Raw genomic sequence first — 21307 nt, 5'->3', positions numbered from 1 at the left:
ATCATCTCTTTGAATTCTCCCACCAGCCTTGTGAAGTAGTGATGATGTTTTTATGTACGAGGAAACTGGGGCTCAGAGGTTTAATGGCTTGCCTAAGGTCACCTGGCTAGCAGGTGATGCACGGGCTTGAACACAGAGCTGTCTGACTCCTAAATCCAAGACTTTTCCGTGTCCGCTGCTGTCTCTTGGGCGGGGATGCCAAGGGCTCCTCCGCATAAGGAGGAGGAGAAAGGCTCAAAGGAGTCTCGGCCACACAGCAAGAACCCTGGACACGGCTTTTTCCCTCCTGGGTTTTTACATCCACAAAGTCAGGTGAAATGAGGCTGCTTCCCTCTCTGCAAAATGGCTAGAATTGGCTTCTGACAGTCTCCTAGGATAGGAAGGGCCAGATTTGGACAGAAGGACATAAAGAACAATTAGGCCGGATGTCAGCACCTGGATGTTTGGGACAGGACTGAGCTTCTCAGAGTCCTGTCATCTAAACATGCACTTCACACCGACAGGACCAGCAAGACCTCCCCCCCACTCCCCCCCCATTTCCCCCCCCATTGTTCTCAGGGGACCCAGTCCTCACTGATTGCCTGCCCCAGCTCCACACTCCCTGTCTGACCCAAGCCACGAGGTAGGTAGGTTGCCACAAAAGCCAGAGACAGAAATGATTTACCCAGACCCAGATCCGACAGCCCGAGCCATGTCGCCACCCACACCCACCTCCGGGGACGTGGCAAAAAGACAAATCAGCCCCCAAGCTCCAGTCAGGAAATGAATGTCCCACCAACCCTCCCATTAGCCCCCAAGAAATTAATAAACTCATCAGATCCAACAAAGCGGCTTTGGCAGCTATAACCCGGAGCAATCTAACTGAGGAAAGGCAGTGGGAAGGAGAGCAGGAGCCAGAGCCAGGCGCCCTGGGATACAGGCTAATCGCCCCACCCACTGGGCATCTTGCATGCCACACACATGCCAGGGGTGGGCAGGAGAGTCAGCGCTCATCACCGACAATCTGCGGCTCTGTCTCCAGCCAAATTCCCTTGCTCCACCCCGCTGACACCTGCCCCCGAACCTCCTGCAGGGACAGCGGCTTTGTAAACCTCTTCCGCAGGCCCACGTGTGCCGGCTTGACTATGCTTCAGGTAATGTCTTTCCGTGGCCCGCTCCCTGTGCTTTCTGTCCCACTTGCTCTGCCTTCCCACCAGTTTAGAGACTCCAGGGGTTGCAGTGAAGGGAGGAGAGGGTATGGATTTGGACACCACCACTGCAAGCCCATACAGCACCTCAAGGCAGGTAAGAAAAAGGCACCCCTGGGCTGATGTGGCCCTGCGGGTGCGCAGCTGGGCATGCTGACTCCAGCCGCTACTCAGCACTGAGCTTTTCACAGTCTGTACCACGAATGCAACGGCCCCAGAGTGGGAGGACCTGAGTTTAACTTGGCTTCTCTGCTTATGAGCTGTGTGACCCTGGGTGAGTTACTTAATCCCTCTGAGCCTCAGTTTCCCCATCTATAAAATGGGGGTTAAAATAGTAATGATTACTTCCTAGGGTTCTTAAGGAGATGAAATCTGATGGTATATGTGCCAAGAACTAGGTGAGTATTCATAGAATTTGTCATGCCATCGTCTGAGACAGAAGATGGGCATCTCTTCTGTGCCCTCAACTGTAGACTCCAGTTGAGTAGATGAGACCAGTGTCTCATACTCTGGTTCCTGCGCCGGCAATGTCAGCGTTAGAAATGCCAATTCTTGGGCCCCGTTCCAGATTGACTAAATCAGACAGTCTAGGAGCAGGACCCAGCAGTACGTATTGTAACCAGCTCTCCAGTGACTCTGATGCAAGCTGGATTCGAGCAAAGCACATAGAGCAACTCAGACGACAAACATGACGTCAGGGAGAGGCAAGGGTGCAGGAATGAAGAGAGGCTGAGGGCGCACCTGTGGCAAGCTAGGAAACGTTTAAAAACTGGCTCTCCAGGAAAAAAGGCCTTGTCTGATCTGCCCACGTCTGTGGTGTAAACACGCCCACCACGGCTGACTTCACGCTACCCACATGCAGTCACGGGACACCGAGTTGGGAAAAGTGTATAACAGGCTCTGGCTGGCCGGGCAAGCTGCCGCCACCACGCTCACAGGCCCTGTGCTGGACGCTCGTTTATGCTTACGCATCTCACTGCCACCCTACTTATGAGTAAGGAAAGTGATGTCCACCTAGGTAATAAGTTACCTGAATCACAGAGCTGAGGTGTGGAAAAAATCAACGTGCTGCTTCATTGCGATCACAATATTTGAAACAAATGTGTATTCCTTCCCACGGCTGATTCTATGCTCTCAGAAGAAGTGCTTCGTCAAATATGAAAATCGAGGTGAATATAACTGATATGACACGTGTTCGCACGTGCACAGAAAGCATCATTTATCCAACTTCCTCAAAGGACACAGAATCTATATAAATTAATAATCATCACCTTGCTCCCTGGCTGTATAAAAATTAAATAAATCAAATAAAATTCAAATTAAAAAATAATAATGTTGCTCCTTTAAGCACTAAAATTGGGGGGAGGGTCTTAATTATTTATTTGCAAGTATTATTTCCCAAAATTCTTTCAAAGGGAATTATACTTTCTGCCGTCCTCTTAAACAGAGGAGACATCTTTACCTTCATGCAGTGTCATCATTTTGAAGCCAGTTATTATCCTGTCCTGTGATATAGTGCTGCTCATTGGTTACCGAAATATGATGGCCTCTCACCCTCATTTCCGTGCTTTCCTAAGTTAATTTGTCTACTTTTCATAGTGTCTCTTTTCTGATTGTGAACCGTCATTTCCTTCTGCTATTTGGATAGCTGTCTCGAATTGGTCCTTTCCTTCCAGCAGTTGTGTTTAAGATTCCTGGCTGAGCAACCAAGTGACCAAGCCTGAAAGAACTGCTGTAAGGGAAGTACAGATAAGGCCTGATGGGGCCTTTAGTGAACAGACCCTGTGTCATTGATATGGGCAACCCACGGTCCCCTGGAGAGGTGGGTGCTGTACAGTTGAATGAGTGTGGTCTGCCGTGTGACCCTGGATCAGCGTAAGCAAGCTGGTCACTCCCTCAGCAATGCACCATGGGAAATGCTTGTCCAGGGGCCCTGACCGCAGGCATCACCTGCTGAAAGAGCTGGTTGTGTGTCACCCAGAGACCGCATTAGCATCCAGCACTGTGACCTCGGGGCTGGGTGACCCTGAGCAAGTCACTTAATTTCTCACCTATCCCTGCCCCCCACCCTAATCCAAGCTCCCACTGAACTTGCCCTGGACTAGGGTCCCCCGGGGCCTCTCTTTGTTCTGTTCTCCACCCAGAAGCAGCCAGCCGTCTCTATCAAGTCTCAACTATGATCACACCGGCCCCTGCTGAAACCCTTCAATTCTTCTCCCACTTTCGTTTAAGGATAGAAACCAAAATCCTTAACATGGCCCACCAAGCCCCGTGAGGCCTGGCCTCTGCCCACCCTCCACGCTCATCTCACACCCTCTTTCCCGGCTTTATCTGTGCTCCCGGCACACCTATGAGCTGACGTGCAACAAGCGCCTTCCTGCCAGGGTCTCTGTGCGTGCTGTTCCCTGTCTGGACTCTCCTTGCTGCCCGACCCCTTGGCCCCCAGCCCCATTTCAGCTAGTCCAGGGGCTGGCAGACCACGGACTACAGGCCCAATCCGGCCCACTGCCTGTTTCAGGAAATAAAGTTTTATTGGAACATAGTCACGCCGATTCACTGTTGTAGTCTGTGACTGCACCCACCTGCAGCAGTAAAGTTGCAAAGTCTAAATTTTTACTATCTGGGCCTATTTTATAGAAAGAAGTTTTCCAAACCTTCATCTAGTTTATACCTGTTAAAGCCTCAGGCCTCAGCTGAGAAATCACTACCTTCAGGAAGCCTTTCCTTTAACTCCCAAAGTCAAACTTCTCCCCGAACCACATTCTTTTCCTTTAGAGCATCTGGCCCGGGCTGTCATTATACATTCATTAATGAGACCATTGCTCACCACCTGTCTTTCTCCCTGTGCCGCAGGAGGAGAGCCCTCCGCTGTCGCCTGAGCTGGGTGGTCCTGCCCAGAGCAGCCACACGCTTCTCGCTCCCGCCTAGAATCACTTGAGGTTGTCATTTTGCCGCTTTGTTCTCTACCAAATAGGTAAAAAGGGATTCATGTTTAAAACCCTGAGGGATTTCCTGACATCCGTACCTGCCTCTGTGAGTACACACACGGCTCTGTAACGTTTAATATTCTATGTACGTGTAGATGATTGTTCTTTGCATCAGCGCTGCCAGGATGCAGCTTCTAGACAGGCTGACGTAACTCCACGGCCTGGCAAGTCCTTCTGCTCCAGAGTCAGAGTTCGCAAACACTTACTGATCACCTTTGCACGCTGGGCACTCAGCCACGTGATCTGCTTATGTAAATTTCTCTGATTCTGCATCACAACCCTGTTATCATTCCCACCTGAGAAATGTAGGCGCTTCAGACAACAGTAATAACACTTAAAGGCTTAAAGTAGGCATTTCATACAAGTTTTTGTTGAATGAATGAATGATTGAAATTGAGACTCAGAGATGTCAAACAACTTGCTGAGGATCACAGTTCATAGAGGATGCAACTGGGATTTGAACTCAGGTCCCATTTACTGCTATACTATCTGGTCGGGGTAGGGCAAGTGCAGGCTACCCCGACCTTAAGATCTGGGCCTTCCCACACACCTCTCTGATCACCGTGAACGTGTTCTTTGGAGAATACAGACCTGAAGGTATTCAGCTACAAGAGTCCACGAGAGTGATCCTGACCAAGGCACAGGGTAGTTTCTTAGGGGCTTAGCACAGGGAGATGCAGTGGGAGGGCACCAGGAGACCTACATTTTCTTAACTCTTCTGCCATGCATAAGCTCTGTGACCTAGAGCAAGTCACTTAACCTCTCTGAATCTTCCTCATCTGCAAAGTGGAGATAAAAGAATCTGCCTACCCATAGTACAGCAATGCTGTTGCTAAGCAACTGAGTTAGTGTGTACGATGGCTTTCGATGAGCCCTAATAAGCCATGGGAACTTAAGATAATAGCACTACTGTCCGTCTGGTGGAAATGCAGCTGACCAGAAGTCAAGCTCTACCCTGCCATGTGCTGTGTGGCCCTGGGAAGTCAATTTTGCTGCCTATAAGACAAGGGTAGTTAGTCTTTCTCCCCTTCTCCTCTTATTGGGATGATATGAGGTGATCACAGATGTGACAAAAGTTTAAAGCCCTATGCAAACGCAAGCTCTTTCTTCCAGATCCTTGTTCTCTAGGGCCATCCCAAAGGTGGACGAGCCATAACCAACGACTCAGTTTTTTTAACCTCAGTTTCAGGGTTCAAAGTTGAAGTCCTCACTAGGAAGAATACATAAAATAATGTATTAGTGTCTCCTTGAGTTCACGGAACTAATTTCAACATACAGGCAGGAAGAATGACAGTCAGATGTGAACCACCATGGCTAGAGGCCCCAGGAATTGAGACTGAGTTATAGTTTGGAGTGTCTATAGTATAGGTCTGTGCCTTGATATATGACCAGCCAAAAAGATCTGTAATGTAAGCCTCTGTGGTGAACCCCTGGCATGAAGGAACAAAATGTTTATGGACTTTAAATCTAATATCTCCAATCATAAAACTTTACTTCACATGGGAGACTGGATCACGAGTGAGGGCCCCTGCCTCAGGGGTTGACCTGGGGAACAAAGGGAGTTATCGATGTTGGTGGAAGAGCTCATTCTCTCAGCCAAACTATTCTTTTAGCGGAAAACATGTGCTTACATGCACAATACTGTAAAAACCCAGGATCAAAGGACAACAGTGGCAAATGCCAAAGGTAAGAGATCAAAAACGATCCCGGGGAAAGCTGGGAAGACTCCCTATCAAATGAGCCCTTCCTGGGCTGATGAAGCCTTCAGCTGAGTTGGTCTAAGGCAGTGTTTTGTTCAACTGCGGCTGCTACCCTTTAGTGGGTTAGGAAATCAATTTAGTGGGTCCAGACCTGCATTTTAAAAATGAAATATATATCCAGAATAGATCAGAGTGCAACCCACACACCAGGGGCAACTACTGTTTCATAAGCTTTGGTTTCAATTATGTGTAGGTGGGTGTTAATGTGCACCCTGGATTGGCAACCAGAATGCGAGTCATGTTCAAAAAGGATGAAAGTGCCTGGCCCAGGGGATTCGGACACCTTACCTGTTCACTACTCTATACGCAGCCCCTAGCAGAGTACCTGCAACACAACTGATGCTGCATAAATACATTTTGGGCATCAGTGAACTCCTATCCTAGTTACTTAGTAAGTAACTAGTTGGTAAAGGACTAACTAGTCCTTTAGTTAGTTAGTAACTAGTTAGTAAAGGACTAACTACAAGTTACTAGTTAGTAACTAGTTAGTAAAGGACTAACTACAAGAAAATTATACAAGCTGATACTTTTGAGCATTTATCACATGTCAAATACTGGACTAAATGCTTTACATTTGTTATTTAATCTTCCCAACCACACTATAAGGGAGGTACTATTGATACTATCATCCCCATTTTACAGATTAGAAAACTGAGGCTCGGAGAGGTTAGCTTTCTTGCCCAAAGTTCCACACATAATGCGGATTCAGCCCAGGCAGGTCCACTCTGCTGCACTGCCCCCAAGATATTAATTTTCCTGGGCTGTGGATGTGTAGTTAAATGTTTGGAAAACATTTTAATTGTTATTTCTTATCCATTGGTATTTGCCATAAGCTTTCCTGCTTGAAAGTCCACATCCCTGAGGTCAGACTTTGCTTTGCCTTGCCTTTGATTCTGACTTACGTATTTATGAGAGGATATTTATTTATTTTAACATCTTTATTGGAGTATAATTGCTTTACAATGGTGTGTTAGTTTCTGCTGTATAACAAAGTGAATCAGCTATACATATACATACATCCCCATATCTCCTCCTTCTTGTGTCTCCCTCCCACCCTCCCTAGCCCACCCCTCTAGGTGGTCGCAAAGCACCAAGCTGATCTCCCTGTGCTATGCAGCTGCTTCCCACTAGCTATCTATTTTACATTTGGTAGTGTATATACGTCCATGCCACTCTCTCACTTCATCCCAGCTTACCCTTACCCTTCCATGTGTCCTCAAGTCCATTCTCTATGTCTGCGTCTTTATTCCTGTCCTACCCCTAGGTTCTTCAGAACCATTTTTTGTTTTTAGATTCCATATATATGTGTTAGCATACAGTATTTGTTTTTCTCTTTCTGACTTACTTCACTCTGTATGACAGTCTCTAGGTCCATCCACCTCACTACAAATAACTCAATTTTGTTTCTTTTTATGGCTGAGTAATATTCCATTGTATATATGTGCCACATCTTCTTTATCCATTCATCTGTCGATGGACACTTAGGTTGCTTCCATGTCCTGGCTATTGTAAATAGAGCTGCAATGAACATTGTGGTACATGACTCTTTTTGAATTATGGTTTTTTCAGGGTATATGCCCAGTAGTGGGATTGCTGGGTCATATGGTAGTTCTATTTTTAGTTTTTTAAGGAACCTCCATACTGTTCGCCATAGTGGCTATATCAATTTACATTCCCACCAACAGTGCAAGAGGGTTCCCTTTTCTCCACACCCTCTCCAGCATTTATGGTTTGTAGATTTTTTGATGATGGCCTTTCTGACTGGTGTGAGGTGATATATGACAGGATATTTAAATAAAGTTTGAGGAAGAGGACAGTGGGGGACAGTGGAGAAAGTAAAGCATCAGGGGTTCTGGCTTCCTGATGTGGCCCTGTCTTCAGCTGGCCCTGGTCTCTGAATTGCACACGTGACCACTAGCTCTGGCAGCCCTTGTTCGGGCTCATCACAGTCCCCTCCACCTGGGGATGCCCAGCTATCCATCACCCCTCGGCCTGAATGTCCCCGCCTTGGGGAGGCCCTTCCCAACCTCTCACTCCCCATCACAGAGACTCAGGCATAATGCCCTGAACTTCTTCTTTGTAGCACTCATCATATAATTATTTAGATAATTATTTATTTCATATAATTATTTAGATAATTATTTGTTTCAAGTCCATTTCCTGCACTACAAAATACATTCCATGACTGGTAAGGCTCTGTCTTATTCCCCACATATGCTCAATGCCTAGTGTGGAATCAGTGCTTAGTAAATATCTGACAATTGCATTAATAATTTCCCCTTTGGAGCTCCAGCTCCCAGGAGAGCGCCTGGTCTAGAATGGGTGCTCAAGAAATATCTGTTGAATTGAATTATGAAGTTCCTTTGGGCAAGTCCCTTCGTTTTAGTCTTCAGTCATCTAACCTATAAAAGAAAGATCTAGTCTAGCCCCTTCCAACTCATACATGAATTCCTGAAAGTGTCAGGTAGATTTATAATGTGGTATAGCTTTTCAAAGGGCTTTGGGGCAAAACCGGAGAGAGACAGGCCTGAGAGGGACAACACAAAGAGGCCTCGGAAGGTGACCGTAGGAGGGCACTGGAAGCTCGGCTGCCTGGACACGAAGATGAAGCAGGTTGGACTTCCCTGGTCGTGCAGTGGTTAAGAATCTGCCTGCCAATGGAGGGGACATGGGTTCGATCCCTGGTCCGGAAAGATTGCACATGCCACGGAGCAACTGAGCCCGTGCACCACGACTACTGAGCCTGTGCTCTAGAGCCTGCGAGACACAACTACTGAGGCTGCGTGCCTAGTGCCCATGCTCCACAACAAAAGAAGCCACCTCAATGAGAAGCCCGTGCACCACAACGAAGAGTGGCCCCTGCTCACCGCAATTAGAGAAACCCGCGCGCCGCAAAGACCCAGCACAGCCAAAGATAAAATTAAAAAAAAAAAGTTCTACTAAAAAAGAAAAAGATGAAGCAGGTGGCCACCTACAAGAAGGATGCCAGGAAGGGCACTGTCCCACCTGCCAGGAAACAGCTCTCTCTGAGCCCAGGGGCTGGTTGATGCCTGGCGTTCCTCCATTAGAGAGCCTGGTGTGAGAGCTGGTCAACGTGGAAATAAATATCAAAGTGTTAACACATTATTATTCAATTCACCAGATATTTATTGAGCACCCAGTCAGCGGCACACACTACTTACAAAGGGATGGCAGGTTTGATGCAAGGGAAGAGGGTGCTCTTCTACTCAGACCACACCTGAATATTGCATATCGTTCCACACACCACTCTTTCAGGGAAGCATAGACTAACTGGAGTGTATTGCAAGCATATTGACCAGGAAAGAGATTGAAATCACATTCCAGAAGGAACAAGTACAAGCAGTTCTGGGAAGGATGGACTAGATGTGTGAACCCAAGAAGTGGAACTAAGGACAAAAGGAAGCGGGCTTCAGAAAGAAAGAATTCCACCCAATAGATGGAGAAACTTTCTAACAATGAGAGCTTCCCAAGATGGAATATGCTGTCCCTATAGGTATTGCGTTCCCCAACACTGGAGGCATTCAAGCACAGACTCTACTTCATGAGAACACATTTGCAAGAATTCAAGCATTTGATTTGAGTAGTCATCTAGAGGACCTTTATTAATCCTTTCGGCCCCAAGAATGTGGGATCTAGATTCTACTTCTACATCAGGGGAATCAGAAGCAAGGCCAGAGTATCAAGGGGCAGATGAGGTCCTTGGACACTGTGAGAAAACAAGAGAGCAGGAGTATGGGGTCATGAATGCAGAAGGAAAAGGCCACTGTAGGAAAACTTCAGCCATTCTTGTTTGCTCCTTCCTGGTCTTCTCTCCTGGCTCAATTCATTACAGTTGGTTCTCGTTATTCATGGTAGTTGCGTTCTATAAGGTTGCCACAAGCACTGAATTAGGGAGACTGAACCATTTCTCCTAAGGGAAAAGCAGGGTTAGGTTCCTGCGAACCTCTGGTCACAACATTTTCATCGACCAGTTAGCACATAACCTTGATTTACGTGTGTTTCTGCTGATAGACATCTTATTTAATACATACTGTTGATTCAATAATATTGGACAACAGCACTAGATGTCACGCCTGAACAACACTTTTCTAACACCTGTATTTCCTCTGTAAGGCACATTGCAGATTTCTTGCCCTTAGGAACACTAGATAGCACTTCAGCATTAAGTGCGGGGGTCATTTTAAACAGCAAAATCTCCAAGAAAAAGCACAAAAATGGGAAAGACATGACACTGCAGAGACTGTGAAAAGCACACTTGTTTACAGTATGAGCCAAAAGAAGGCAGAGCATCACCCTGCTGGACCCCAGCTGGGAACATGCCTGGCGACCCACTCAAATTTTTCACTGCTCTGTGCGTGTCTATGAAAGCACCAGGACTACTGCATTGGGATTACAAATATATTTTAGCGAGCAGACCAATTTGCAAATATGGAATCTGCAAATAACGAGGATCAACTGTACTCGTCTGCACCTGAATTTCCGACTCTTGCCAAGATGTGCCCAGACTTCTATCCCGAATCCCCAGCCTCTGGGATGTGAAGTGGAATCTAGTCTCGCCCTCACCACTCCTCCTGCCAAAGAGAACAAACCAACAGTGGCTCTGGTGACAGATAAATACTGCGTAGGGCAGGAATGGAGCCCGGCTCACCCCACTGGACTCTGGCTAAGTATGCCAATCCCCAGTGAGGCTCTTAGGAATCTAACAGACTCTCCAACTAGCTGAGGGTTTCAAAAGTTAAATTTCCCCGAGCAGGGCAGCGAGGATGCCCACATCACCTTTCTTTTTGGACAGATGTACTGATTTTGATGATTTCTTTTGCCTACATCTCAACTCCCTCTTTTGTTCTCATATGGTCAAAAATCTCACAGACTCTCTTCTAAACATTTTGGAAGATAATCAAACTAGCACGGGGTGAGTGCACGGCAGAGTCTGTAAATATGAAGACTCAGCTGCACAGCCCTCTCTCACCTCCCAGAAGACGGAAGACGTTTCAAATTATCTGCCGAGGAGAGAATTTATCAGAGAGCTCAGGCATGCTCGAGATTTTTCATCTTACAGGAAAATTACTGCCCACGAACACGACACAGTCAGGGCATGGCGAGTGCCCGGCTTCATTTGTTAAGCTCGCCGGGTACAGATGTATCTTGGAGAAGCAATTGTATTAATAATACACAACTTTGAGCTCTGAACGGCAGATGCCAATTGAACTAATGGTCCTAACGAAGCATCTGGGCTGAAGGATGAAGCTGATCACCCCCGTCTGCCGTCCTCCAGGAGTCAGGAGGATGCTGGAGGCTGGGGGAAGACGCATCGCTGAGCTTTCAGGGTGGACTGAGGATGGCCCATTGCTGCCCCTAGATGGATGCAGGCTGCAGGTGGGAGATGCTGTGTGGCTGGGCCTCACCGTGCTCTGGGAAGATGGGGAGCTTTTAGCTGCGGGGGGGTGGTGGTGGGTGGGTGTCAGCAGCTCTTGTCTGGGCAGTGCCATGTCAGGCAGGCCCTAGATGTGCTGGGGATTCTCCCAGGAGTAGAGCCTTGACTTCTGGTTTTCATCTGCACACCCACCCAAAGCCACTGCAAAGTGGAACTGGTGATACCACCACGTTAGGGAGTGGAGGACAGAGGTTAGGGACGGAGGAAGGAGAGGGAGGGGTGGAGGAGGGCCATGGGGAACCCTTCCTGAAGCAGGGAGGGGCCAGCTGGCAGAATTTATTTCTACCAGCCTGGTTGGCACGGGCTGGCCCTTGCAGCCTTCTTGCAGGGCTCTGGAGTTGCAGCAGGAGTGACGTGAGCATATGGCTCAGCCCTGCTCTGTCTTTCTGTCTTCCCCAAACCAGGCGAGAAGCGAGATCCCGGGAATACTGCATGCAGAGAAAGAGAAATATATTGACAGACATCCCCCCGAGAGACAGCAGAATTAAAATTTGCACAGTAGAGTGGAATCCTCAAAGCACATCTATAAAAAATATTTCATTTTGTTCTCTCAAAAATTTGATGACACGCACAAAGCAGATCCTATGATGACCGTCGTTCCCGTTTTACTGAGGATGCGATCAAGGGACGGAACGTGGGGAGCTATGAGAGCTGGCGCTGGCCTGAGCCCTTCCATGTCCCCATGGTGCCCGCCCTGCATACAGCTCCCTCTCACCTCCCCGGATTTCCCCTTCCCCCCGCCCGCCTGTCTGCGCTCCCCACACCTCTGGCCTGGAGCCTGCCCCGTGTCTCATCAGAGCGAACTGATGCGGGCTGCTTCCTGAGACTAAATTAGCAGCCCTCCCAGGCATGAGCCAGCTGAAGAGACGCGGGAAGCAGTCGCTCAGAGCTGGCAAACTTCCCCAGGCTGAGCTCAGGCGGGCTGCGTGATCGGGCATATTACAAGAAATAGATTGCAAACGCAGTCCTTTAAAACCCTGCTCCTCTGTCCCAAAGCAGCCCCCCGCCCCGGGTGAAATTTTAAGTAACTCTAATTTGTCTGCCGGCTGATGTGTGAATAAGCTTCTATAGTCAGTGACTTTTCCATCAGAGCTGATAAGCAGGAAGTCCCTGTGCTTTGGGAGAAAGAACCAGAAATCTGTGGGCCAGGGAGGCAGGAGGCGAGAAGGCCGTCAGGCAACACCCTTCGGAAGCCAGCTCTTCGGCCCCTTGGCTGTCAGTCATCCTGGGGGGTGGCCAGGAGAACCAGATGCCCTCACGGGATGAGGCACTTGATAGACTTTTAATTGACGAGAGGACTATTGCTGTTAGAGAACGGAAAGCAAATGGAAGGGAGAAACGCATCAGTGATCGGAGGGGCCTTCCACTCCAATTTTCAAATTCCAGTTGCCAATGGGGAGGCTTGTCGTGTGGAATCTCTCTTGGACAAATGGGGAGCAGTGGCTTTGGAACATGCTCGTGACAAAATCCTCGGGCCCCACGCTCTCCGCACACTCCCCAGGTCCTAGCACCCCCGTCCTTCGTTCACTGGTGCATCTTTTCTCCCAGCCCAAGCTGAGCCCCACCCCCAGCTGGGCGGTCTGTACTCACGGAGTCCCCAAGCCTGGAGCGACAGCTACAGTAGAGGCAGGCCCAGGGAGCAGGCTCCCTGAGCTCTGGAGACTTGGGCAGGAGTGGCCGGGTGAGAAATGGGGGCTGAGGGCGCAGGCATGGGGCGGCGGAGGGGGGATGGCACAGGACGAAGCTCGAAGGTAGGCAGGGACCAGCACGTGACAGCCTTGCTCTGGAGCTGCCATTTACCCTGAAAGCCAATGGGGGCCACGGTGAGGTTTTCAGCCCAGGAATGACGTTCCCATCTGCGTTCTCTGGTGGAGAGAACTGGACTTGATAACCTCTCAGGTCTCCTCCAACCCTAAGAATGTAGGATATTCTGTGAGATATCGTCAACTATTTTAAACCTCACGCCAACCCCCGTTCTCCCGGTGCCTTAGTTAAAAGGAATAAGTGACTTCTCAGTAACCTTCAAAGCAGCCCCCAGACCACCGATCTCTTTCTCCCCGCCCTCTGGAGAAGGCTGCCTCAGAATTTCCTCATCAAAGGCCAAGTCTCTGGGAATGGCCCACCAAGCAATACCCCGAGCCGGCCCTCTCTCGTCAGGTCCGTCCCCCAGCCGGGGAGCTGGCACGTTTGATTCCTGATTTCCAGCAATCAAAGCCCACTCCTGTGCTCTGAGCCAGGACCCACAAAGGCAGCTTCAAAGGATCTGCATATTTATGGTAAACTCCCTCCTCGGATTGAAAATGTATTCCACAGTAGCAATCACGGGCGCCCTCCTAGCAGCTCGCCCACTGGCAACTCGTCTGAGCCATAATGACTTCTCATTAGTGCAGGTGGGATCTGAGCTGTCCCAGAGGCTCACACTAACAGGGGTGGGGGACCGGGCACAGATGCCGGGGGTGGGTGATGTGTCCATGGAGAGGGTGTCTCCGTCCTCACTGTTCCCCCAATGCTGTGTACGGGCAACGGCAACACAGACCGTCACCTGACAGTGTGTTTTTAGGATTTTCTATTGTTCTTTGCTTTTCAAGTAGGAGAAGCGGTCTGGAGCGGGGAGAGACCCCAGCAGGTCTGCCACACTTCCTGGTCTTCTGGCTGAGAGGGCCATGATGAGAAGTGTAGCTGTCTTTATATTACTCAGAGGTGCAGCTGAAGCACGTTCCATGGCCACAAACGCCGGAGCATCCCACCCAGACCTCCCCGGAAAGGGGGCAGACATGCCTATGTGTGGGCTTCTGTCAGGGAAGAGGGCAGCACAGAAGATCAAAGAGAGGCATCCTGTCCTCCCAGCAACGGGTGGGACCTGCCGGAACTTCGGGAAGCTGGATTCCCGAAACCTTCTGGAAGACACTGCATCCCTGAATTCTTGGTTTGCAAGGGTGACTCACAAAAGCCACTTGTCCACCCTCCTGCATCTGGTGAGAGCCACACTCGAGTCATTCCAGGAAATCAGGCCCTTGGAAAGCTGAGTTTGTATCAGCTTTGGCAAACAAAATACGGCTGTCGGTTCACAATGTTTTTTATTCGCCCACTCCTGGCCAGCTCTGCCAGTCTCCATGGGAACAGAGTTAAATAGATCCATGGTCCAGGAAAAGGTGGCTCAGGGCTGGTTTCTATGAAAAGTTCACGTGACAATAACCCTGTGTATTTTGGAAGTGGGGATTGGGGGAGGGGCAAGAGGAGTAATTAATTGACTCCAAGCCCCAGAGTTCAGAATGAATCAAAAATTTGAAGACTAATTCCAGTAAGTGACTTAATGTGGTGAATAGAAACTGAGTGTTTTGAGTGAGGAAGGTGAAAGTCCCACAGCGCTCTCAGCTCTGTGCCAGTTTGCCCCATCTGGAAGCTGGTACCCACGTTGGGCCTTATGTTTTAATAGAGCCCCAGACAAACCAAAAAGCATTCGTGGTGAAAGATTTGTCACCTGTGTCGCGTTGGGAACAGCTATGGGCCACTGTTTGGGGGAGGAAAAAAATCAGAGGGGCAGAACAACTCAAGCACTAGACAGTGATTACTGACTGCAGTTTTTGCCTTTCCCAAAAGACTAGGAGCTCTGGAAGGAACCATGACTTATTTATCTCGCATTTCTAGCCCTTGACACGAAGTAGGTGCTCAAAAAGTTTTTATGCTAAGTTTCAGAAGAGGATGAATAAATGAAGGCAAGTCAAGCTATTTTTAAATATTTGAAGAGCTGGTAAAAAGAGAGAAAGCTGATTATCCTGGGTTGCTTAATGGGGCAGGACTAGGAGGCAGGTTTTGACTCAGTGCCTGGAAGATTCTGGAATGTGTTCCTGGGGGGGGGGGGCGGTGAATCTCCCAGCCCAGGACATGTGCAAGGAGAGGCTGTGTGGCTGTTTCCCTCAGGGATGCTGTGGAGAACATTCTTGCACTGGGTTGGAAGACTAGACCAGAGGCCTCAGAGTTTCCTCCAGCATGTTCTGGGCAATTCTGCAGAGTGGAAAGACCAGGGACTTTGAAAACAGCTAGACCCAGACTCAGTGCTCAAGCCTGGAACTAACTAGCTGAATGGATGAGGAACATGCCTTTCTCAGTTTCTTTACTTGTAAGATGGAGAGAATAGCTTTTATGCATGGTTGATAAAAAGATGAGAAATTTTAAGTACACCCAGCACAGTGCATCTTGTAGGAGACACCCAATAAATGATAGCCATTCTTATTATGTCAGCAGAGCCAGCTTTCTGCCTAACCATATGCAAGCAGAAGAGAGTGCTATGCAAATCTAGTTTTCAATAATCCTTGAGCTTAGCCAGACCAAATGTTGAGGGGTTACCATCCTCATTGCACAGAGGAAGAAAGCTGAGGTACCCTGTTGCGATATACAGTGAGCCAATGGAAAAGTTTCAATTTTCATCTTTAGCTAGAGATAACCCCCTCAACAGACACTACCCAGCCTCACCCCTCCCTCTCCCGAAGGCTTAATTAGAGCCTGTTAAGCCATTTCTGATCCTCAGATGAAAGGTGTGCTCATCTTATTACAGCCCTAACAAAGTCGCTAGGGGCCTGCTTGGAACCTCTGATCTTTAAACCAAGTTAAAATGAAGGAGATTAAGGGCCCGCTAAGGCTGTGCTTCTTTTCCCTCGCCTCTTTCAAATGTGATTTCTCGCAAATTAGGAAGGGAGATTATACTATTCCAATACCACCCAGGACATCTTTTGTGGGATGGGGAAGGAGAATATGGGATGGAGATGAGATAACTCGCACTGGGGGCAAAAACTGGGGGCTGGAGCTAGTGAACCTGGTCCAGGTTTGGAAGTGTCACTTACAGGACACTATAGGGGACATTTTCCCCCAAACAGGCTCCAGTGGAAGGTCCACAGAGTTCCAAGATGGAAAACCTCTCCAAACAGGATCAAAACAGTAATTTTTTTGAATGGTAAAAAAAAAACAAAACCCTAAATTCTAAAAAACTATTTTTAAAATGGTAATAATCCCTTAATCAACCACTGGCAGGGAATATGGTATTTGGTTCAGACATTTTACCATTACAACCCACTGGGTCCCTGCATGCTTTCTAAATAGTCAGAGCCAGCTCTTAATAGTCACTCGCCCAGATAGGAAGAGAAAGGAAAAAACCAAATCCAAATGAGAAGATACCATGACTAAAGAAAGCCCAGCCCAGCAGGAGCTCTGTCCTGGTTTGCAACAGGTGGCAGCAAGGTAAAGTGTTTTGATTTGGGGGCTTAGGGATTCCAGGAAAGAGAAAAGCCAGGAGGGGGGGACCCATGAGCATGGGCTTGGGAGTTGGACAAGCCTGAGTGTGAATTCCAGCTCTGCCCAGAGTCCTTGCTACTTGTGGGTTTGGGCCAAGTTATCTACGATCCTTGAGCTTCCGTTTCCTCACTTGTGAAATGGGAGTTTATCTACTTTGAAGGGCTGTCCTCCAGATCAGAAGGGACCTGTGCAAAGTACCCATGTAGCTTCTGCTACACAACAGGTCCTCGAGAGATGCTCCTTGTCACTCTCCCCTCCCCTGCCAGCATCACCTTGGACGGAATTGGGAGACTATTAGAGAGTGATACTGACATTCCTCCTACCCTGGAACAGAAGCCCAATTAATTATCAGTCCCCAAACCATTTCTTCATCCTGTGATAAGCAGGGGAAGGACAGCTGTCAAGAGACAAAGATTGGGTCGGTGATTGGGATGGGACCTGGGGACCAGAGCTGCAAAGCTATATCTGTGCCCACGATACATCTGGCAGGGTTCTCACTGCTACTCACGGCACGTGAGCCAGACAGGAAAGCAGCGGTATGGTCACCAGATTTGTTGAAGAAACATGGGTAGTAAGGAGGATGACTGTGATTCACTTTATAAGTCCAATCAAGGAGGTGTGCCCCTGAGGGTAGCTGAAGGTCAAAAACATCATCCTCTTTCATGGTCACTTCTGTAGCAGATTCCATTCAACATTAGCTCAGAAAGATGGGGGTGGGATGCAGGAAGGTCAAGAAAAAAATTCTATGCATAGAGGCTGCAGTGCGTCTTTGTCAAAGGGCAGCCTGTGGACCACCGGCGTGATAATCATCTATCTGAGTGCTAGTTAAGAAGACGCAGATTCCTGGAATGCACCCCATTTTACTAACTCAATTTACAGCTGTAGGGCTCAGGAAAGTACATTTTAAGACAAGCACCACTGGTCGTTCTTGGGCACACCTGGGTCTGAGAAGCCCTACCCTCTATAGGTGCTGCAGAAGAAGGGACAGCAGCTGTTGTGTAGGATGCCTCGGAGCAGAGCTCCTTGCTGGACTGGGGTGGGGCTGAGGGATGGGTGCTGGTGGCTGGCGATGCTACTTCCTAATGACTCAGGCGGTCTTGCAGCCCGGCAGCTGGGAAAACCAGCCTGAGTGGCGGCTGGTGGAGAAGCCCAGGTAAGGTGAAGAGGTACTCCGAGCTTAACGAGCTGTTCTTCAAGTAGAGGGTGGGATCGGAGCGGCCAGCCAACTCTGTTGCCGCAGGTGTTGCCTGATGGAAGTGGGCTCTTTCCAGGGAGCATCTCAAAGCAGGGCTGAAGGCCAAGGGGTGCTTTTTAAAGCCTGAGCTTGGGCTTTCTAGGGAGGTGGTCTGGGCTTGGCATTGTTCCCCTAACTACTGCTTCTCCCCATTCTTCTCTCATCCCTTCCTTTTCCTGACCCTGTTTCACTTTTCCTGTAGCACTTACCTCTACTGATGTATGATATAGTATTTGTTTGCCTGCTGTCTGTCCCCTATTAGAATACAGGCTCCACGGAAGCAGACACTAAGCCCATTTTTCACCTCTGTCTAGAAGACAGCCTGGCACATTACAGGCACTCAGAATATATATATTGAAAAAATGAATAAATGTTCTTTACTTCACATCCCCCACTGGGACTCAGGAAGTCTGCCTGACAATTTTCCTACAGGCAGGCGGCTTCCTTTGTTCCGAGAATTATGAGCCCGAGGGCATGATTTGAGTTTAATAACCCAAAGTGCACTTATTTTTTCCTTCCGTCTCTCTCGCCAGAGTGTGGGCTGCCTCGGTGCGGGGACTGTGCCTTTTCGGTTTTGTTTCCTGAATGCCCAGCACAGTGCCTGGCTCATAGGAAGGGGTCAGTACATGATTTGTTACATAATGAAATGACCATTTTGTGATCCTCCATCCCATAGATTCTGGCCGCCTACCTATCTCCCACCCCATTTGGGAAGTTATGAAAAAAAGGTTGCTGATGTCATTGCTTAAAGATCACATAGCTCCGGCCCTGAGCTACGAGGAGTCGTTAACATAGCTCCTCTCTCGGTCTGGGACTCCTGTCTTTTACTTTCTCATCTTCCAAGAAGGGTGACCTGGCCTCGTGGCCCAGCATAATCACTGTCCTACTATAAGGAACTCCACTGGCCCCCGTGAGAAGGGCTGAATTGGAGCCTTTCAGGCACGAGGACCGAGGGGAAGGATGCAGATGTGACGGCCCTCCCAGCGCAGCCCAGGGTATCACCCGGATCCCCTTGGGTGCCTGATGTTGCAGCCGTTCCTGGGCCCTCTGCTAGGTCTACCCAATCAGATTCTTGTGGGGTGGAGTCTAAAAAATCTGCATTTTTAACAAATTACCAAGGTTAGTCTGATGCACAATTTGTCATAATGGTTAAGAACTTGGGCTTTAGAATCAGAGGTACTTGAGTTCAAAACCAACTGCCATTACTACATTGTTCAAGGCCAAGTCAGTCTCCTGGAGCCTCAATTTCCTCACTTGTAAAATGGGGATTAATAAAAAGTAACTACTTTGTAGGATTAAATGAGAAAATACAAATGACACGCTTCTTGTGGTAAATGGCCCATGGTAAGAGCTTAATAAATGAAAGCCCCTATGATAATGATGATGGTGGTGGTGAAGATGATGGTGGTGTTGTTGGTGGTGGTAGCGGTGGTGGTGATGGTGGTGGTGAAGATGATGATGATGGTGGTGGGAGTGGTGGGAGTGGGGGTGGTGAAGATGATGGTGATGGTGATGGTGGTGGTGGTGGTGAAGATGATGGTGATGGTGGTGGTAGTGGTGGGAGTGGGGGTGGTGAAGATGATGGTGATGGTGATGGTGGTGATGGTGGTGGTGGTGGTGAAGATGATGGTGATGGTGGTGGTGGTGGTAAAGAAGATGATGATGATCCTTCATAATCCCTGAAAAGGTGATTCTGTGACCCCTTCAGTGGTACGTTTCCTTGGTCAGCCACTCTGAGAGGCAGCAGGCTCTTCAGTATGTCTGCTTCCTGCGCTAATTAGTGCATCCTTTCCTACTTCTAAGGCTCTTTAAGGTTGGAGAAAGGATACACGAAGAATAAAGAGTTGATTATTAGAGTGATGGGGAGGTTGGAAGACCTTCAGAGAGGCACTTGGAGTGACTGCCAGAATCCCTGTTTCCTCTGATGTAAGAGAATCAGAGGAAAGGAGAGTGAGAAGGTTAATGGAGGAGAATGAGAAAGGAAGAGGGTGTTGAAAGGAGCTCCAGGGGACAAAGCATCCTGAGCTGGTGGAGGAGACAGGGAGCAGCCAGGAGGGGGGAGGTGTGGTTGGCATGGCAGAAGGGCGTGGGTGGGCCGGTCAGAAAAGAGCTGACAGAAGAGAACTGAACGCCGAAGGGATTCCTCAGCCCGATGGGATCTGATCTGTACGTGACGGGCAAGCAACCTGGAATCTAACCCTGGTTCCAGGATTAGGGCGAGATTCAGAGAGTAGAATAATCCAAAGAGTGGAAAGACCTGGGAATTCCCTCCTTATACGATGCTCCCTTGTCTCGCCTCTCCCCACATAAAGCACGGCTGCCTCTCTCTTGGCATTTTGCTGGGGCTGCGGCCCCTGACCCACACTGGCTGATCCTGGTGCAGGAAGGGGGAAGCCAGGACTTGCCAGGAGCCTTGCACTGGACACAGCCCGCTGCTCCTGGGGACATCTGAGAGCAGGAGGCCATCCTGAGTGCCAAGGAGAAGTGGGCTGGGGACAGAGAAAGGAACAAGGAGGAGGGATCTGCCACCACAGCGGCATGGCTAGGCTTACCTGCCGGAAACCATTCCTTGTGAACTGTAAGATTTTCAAGGCATAGTTGGATCTCTGGCCTTTGCTGTTGAATTCAATGTGGCCGGTGAGACCTTCCAATTCTACCTGTCCAAGAGAGAGTGAGTTACAGCACCAAATAGGCCCCACCTTCCATGTGGCCCCACGCAAGCATTCCACCATGCTGGTTAAGGACGCCCAGGAGAAGGGAAGCCGTCAGGATCCATTCTCCTGCCCACCTCTCAGCCACAGGATCTTCAGCCTATGCAAGTGATGTCTCTGGAACCAATTCAGACTTGGCCGGGGCTAGAGGAGGAAAGGATGCCCCGCACCCAATGACCTCACAGCTGCTTCATAAACCGACTTGATGCTGAGATGCTGTCTTGAGCTCAGATCCCCCTGAGCTCCTCCTCCAGGCCCTTGGCTGTGAATAGCATTTATCTTCCTTGGGCAGCTACTCACCCACCTCCAAGCTGCGGGATAACCTGACTCTAACTGCAAAATCCTAGCCGCTCTCCCCCAGGCTCCTCTGACAGGAGATGGCTTCTTCGTGGGCTAGAATCACGTCCATCCCACCAGAGGTGGCTTGGCTGGGAGAACCCTGGGGGAACCCAGCATCAGGCCAGAAGTGTTGAGCCTGCAACTCCCTGAGGGCCACAGTCTATGACAGCATCATCCATCTGTCTCCACTTGTGCAGAGCTTTGCAGGGACCACCTCTGAGCCAAGGGGTCGATTTCCAAGCCTGGAATCCAGAGACCCCTAACAGTCTAAGGCTCAAAGCCCATTGGCCTGTAAACAAACTTGCCATGGGTTCTCGGTGGCTTTTAGGGATTAGGGAACAACAG

General features: G+C 49.0%; 1 protein-coding gene across 1 annotated transcript in view; it reads right to left on the bottom strand.

Moving 5' to 3' along the window:
- GRIK4 (glutamate ionotropic receptor kainate type subunit 4) overlaps nucleotides 1-21307 on the bottom strand; it is a 397554-nt gene that overhangs the window by 83343 nt on the left and 292904 nt on the right. Inside the window, exon 11 of the mRNA XM_079928310.1 lies at nucleotides 20465-20569. Coding sequence (XP_079784436.1) covers nucleotides 20465-20569 — 105 coding nt within the window. The remainder of the gene's footprint in view (nucleotides 1-20464; nucleotides 20570-21307) is intronic.

Source organism: Stenella coeruleoalba (genome assembly GCF_951394435.1).
Source record: "Stenella coeruleoalba genome assembly, chromosome: 8".
Taxonomy (NCBI): domain Eukaryota; kingdom Metazoa; phylum Chordata; class Mammalia; order Artiodactyla; family Delphinidae; genus Stenella; species Stenella coeruleoalba.
This window is presented reverse-complemented; position numbering and strand designations above follow the sequence as displayed.